The sequence below is a fragment of the Crocodylus porosus genome, unplaced genomic scaffold (assembly GCF_001723895.1).
Source record: "Crocodylus porosus isolate Cpor-Errol unplaced genomic scaffold, CroPor_comp1, whole genome shotgun sequence".
NCBI classification, from domain to species: Eukaryota; Metazoa; Chordata; order Crocodylia; family Crocodylidae; genus Crocodylus; species Crocodylus porosus.
This window is the reverse complement of record NW_017728951.1, coordinates 194,204-197,595: the sequence shown is the minus strand read 5'-3', so window position 1 is coordinate 197,595 and position 3,392 is coordinate 194,204. Positions and strand designations below refer to the sequence as shown.

General features: G+C 37.2%; 1 protein-coding gene across 1 annotated transcript in view; it reads left to right on the top strand.

The window, feature by feature from the left end:
* Nucleotides 1-1,819: 1,819 nt before the first annotated feature.
* The window catches only part of LOC109323877 (opsin-VA-like), a 14,820-nt gene continuing 13,247 nt past the window's right edge, over nt 1,820-3,392 (top strand). Inside the window, exon 1 of the mRNA XM_019555539.1 lies at nt 1,820-2,183. Coding sequence (XP_019411084.1) covers nt 1,820-2,183 — 364 coding nt within the window. The remainder of the gene's footprint in view (nt 2,184-3,392) is intronic.

The following is a 3,392-nucleotide window of genomic DNA, read 5'->3' as shown; positions in this document are numbered from 1 at the left end:
TATTCCCACTGACTGCTCAGTAAGTTTAAGGTGCATGTGTAGACATGTCCTGTGATTACAAAATTCTGCAAATATTTATGTCTGTAATGTTATATTTTTCTTAAACCACCCAAACATGGTCTGTTTACTCAGGTGTTCCATAGTGCCCACATCCCAAATTGTGAGGTAAGCCACGGTCTCGCTTTGTTTTGTGTTTTATACAGTGCCTCATACCTGCGGGCTCTGATTCCACACTGCAATCCTTAACACTACTTAGTGGAAACACAAATAAATAATCTCCATGTTCTTGAAAAGTTCTGGACCTTCCCTAGCTTGTGATATATTTTAGAATAGACTCAAGGGACTCAGTCAGGTGTTACTAAAATACTGACATCACTGGCTTAAACAAGATGGCTGAGTTAGTCTGGAAATGGTAATTTTCTCTGTCATAACTAATACGTGTTAATAACTGCACTGAATAAAGTTGGGTTCAGAGACAACTAGTCAGTCTTCTTGAAACTATGTGACTGATCATTAAATAACCTTTATAAACTATTATTCAGTGGTCACAAATGCAATTTTCTTTTTCCTTATGGGTCTGTGAACTCTGTTTTGGAAGTTACTGTTGTGCGTATTTGAGGTTTTAGCACATAAGGTGCCGTTTTGACAATCATTATCCCACAGTGCATAAAGATATGGCTGGTCTCATCCTAAGCTGGTGTAAATTAGTATAAGCTTATTATATTTAAAAAGACTGTGCCAATTTACAACAGCTGATGATCTGATCCACTGAATTTAGAACTTGTATTTTGGGTTATGCGTTTTCACTAGTTTTGGATACTTTTACATATGCACATGTGCACACAAAGCCATATTCTAAAACCAGTTGTTAATAATATCTGGGGAAGCATTCTTCTTTAGGAGGAAATTCTGCTATCAGTAGCTACCCTGAATAACACCTTACTTTCTATGTAGCATATTAGAAATAACTTACTCAAGAAGCAAGAAACAAGTTAACCCAAGTAAGCTGGCAGAAGCTGGCCCCTGATCACGATGTTCCTTGTTCCTGGAAATGTCTCTGTGTTTTTGTTAGAAAAGTCCATTAAAAAAAAACATATAAAAAGAGAACAAAACTTATGTATGTTACAGTAGCAAATGATGAATGAAGCAGTGAATAATACAGGCAAGTGCATAGTTTTGGGAAAAGTAACTTATCAAGCATCATAGCTTAGATCTGGACAGCTTAATGCTGCAATATCATTGCCACATTTTACATCTGCTCTGGCATTCCACGAACAATGTTGTCACAGCAGCCCCCTCTCAAGCAAATCAGTCAGAAAGAAGCCTTCACTTTGTTGTGCTTCCAGCAGTGACAGGCATGGGGAAGATCACCTACCTTTACTACTAACAAGGGGATTGTTTCAGTTCTGAAGTGCTGGATTGCAAGGAAGGAGTCCAGTCCGAGCCTCAGCTTTCCCCAGATAATAGGGATGATCAGAGGCATATTTCTGCACTACTGTTGGCTGTTATAAAAGGAGAAAACCTGCTGTTCCTGTAGTTGGGCTTTATTGCAGAAGTGCATACTGTAAGAGCTGCAGTTGGAGAGAAGAAAGAAGATTATACTACGTGTAAGAGATCATCCTGCTTGGAATTGTTCCTACATTCATCACTGAGCACTTTGCTAACCGAAACTTTTATTTCCTCTAGTTACAAAGCATGGAGATTTGGTCTACAATTCTGTTTGGGATGGCAAAATTTTCCTTTTAAACCTGAATAATACCTATCAACTTCAACCCCCCATCCTATAGAATATTTTTCCCTTTTCCAGAGAAAGAGAAAAATGGATATGCCCAGAGCACCTGAAAACGAGTCACTGTTCTCTGATCCCTCCGTGAGCTCCACAGCCTGGGATCCTTTCCAGCATCCTTTGGACTCCATCCAGCCGTGGAACTTCAAGTTTCTGGCTGCATTTATGTTCCTGGTGACATTTCTGTCCCTTTCTGAGAACTTTGCTGTAATACTGGTGACTCTGAAGTTCAAACACTTGAGGCAACCTGTCAATTATGTCATAGTAAACCTAGCTGTGGCTGATTTCCTAGTTTCATTGACTGGTGGCACTATCAGCTTTTTAACCAATTTAAAAGGCTATTTTTATATGGGACGCTGGGCTTGTGTGATGGAAGGATTTGCTGTTACATTCTTTGGTAAGCTTACCCTTTTTTGTATTTGAACTTTCACTTTTCTTACCAGATGCTTTGAAAAGAAGCTTTCCTTAGGGGCAACACTACTATTTTGTAAGCTTAAAGGAAAGGTCAACAAGTTAACATGCAGTTTATTTGACTGGTTGTTTCCAATTAAATACGTGCTGTTGCCAGTGGCTTCCTGTGTGCATATCACTCACTGAATATCTTTATAGTAGGAAAATATTTTTAATGCATACTTGGTTATATTTTCTATTAGACAATGGTGGCACAATGTTCCATCAACAATATTTAACTATTTTCATGGTGTGAGACAGTGTATGTGTGGGAGAGAGAGAGAAAGCATGGTTCTGTTGTTTGCAAAATATGAAAAAATATTTTGATAGTGAACTATCCTATTTTAGGGTTATCTTCCTGTGGTTTGGAAGGGACTGTGAACCTTCTGTAATGGTAGTCTCTGAAACAGTAAGGGTAGTTGTAAATAAAAATTATGAATTAACTTCCACATGATATATTTCAAAGCTATAATTTTTATGAATTTTTACCAAATATACAAAGTGTACTAAAATTAATAAATAAAAAAGAAAAAAGAAATCTATCAAATTGTCACTACTCTTAATACCTCTCTTGGCTCTTCAGACCAAATAAAAAATTAATAGAAACTGAGCCAGTGTACTCCATCAAAAACTACCCAACACAAATCAAAGAGACGGTCCCTATCTCTCTTTTCTTATTGTTGACTTACAGATGGGTGTAGTGATGGAAGTCACATAGCCATGGGAACATTCTAGGAAAGTCAACTCTTCTGTAAAGGACAGTATTAAAGAGTGAACTAAAAAATACTGGTATATAGCAGTAATGATTGGTAGTGATGGATGAGAGCAGCCCATGGTGGGTAACTCTTAAGGAAGATCTCTTACCTTTTAAAGACAGCTGATCCATACCAGAAGAGTGCCAGAGGGGTTCCTTTATTCCAAAACTCCTTTACGTTTGCAGCTTTCTTGGACTATTCTGAAATAGTAAGTAAGTCAGAGTGTAAGATTTAGGATAATTAGAGGATTTATGTTTTAAGCATTTTATTTGTTATAACTTCTTTTGGCAATAGATTCTGTCTAAAACACATAATTGCCTACATGCTGTTAATAAGCATTTAGCACTCACCTGTAATTTTTTCTACAATGTGCTTAACAAACATTAACTAATTAAACCTCT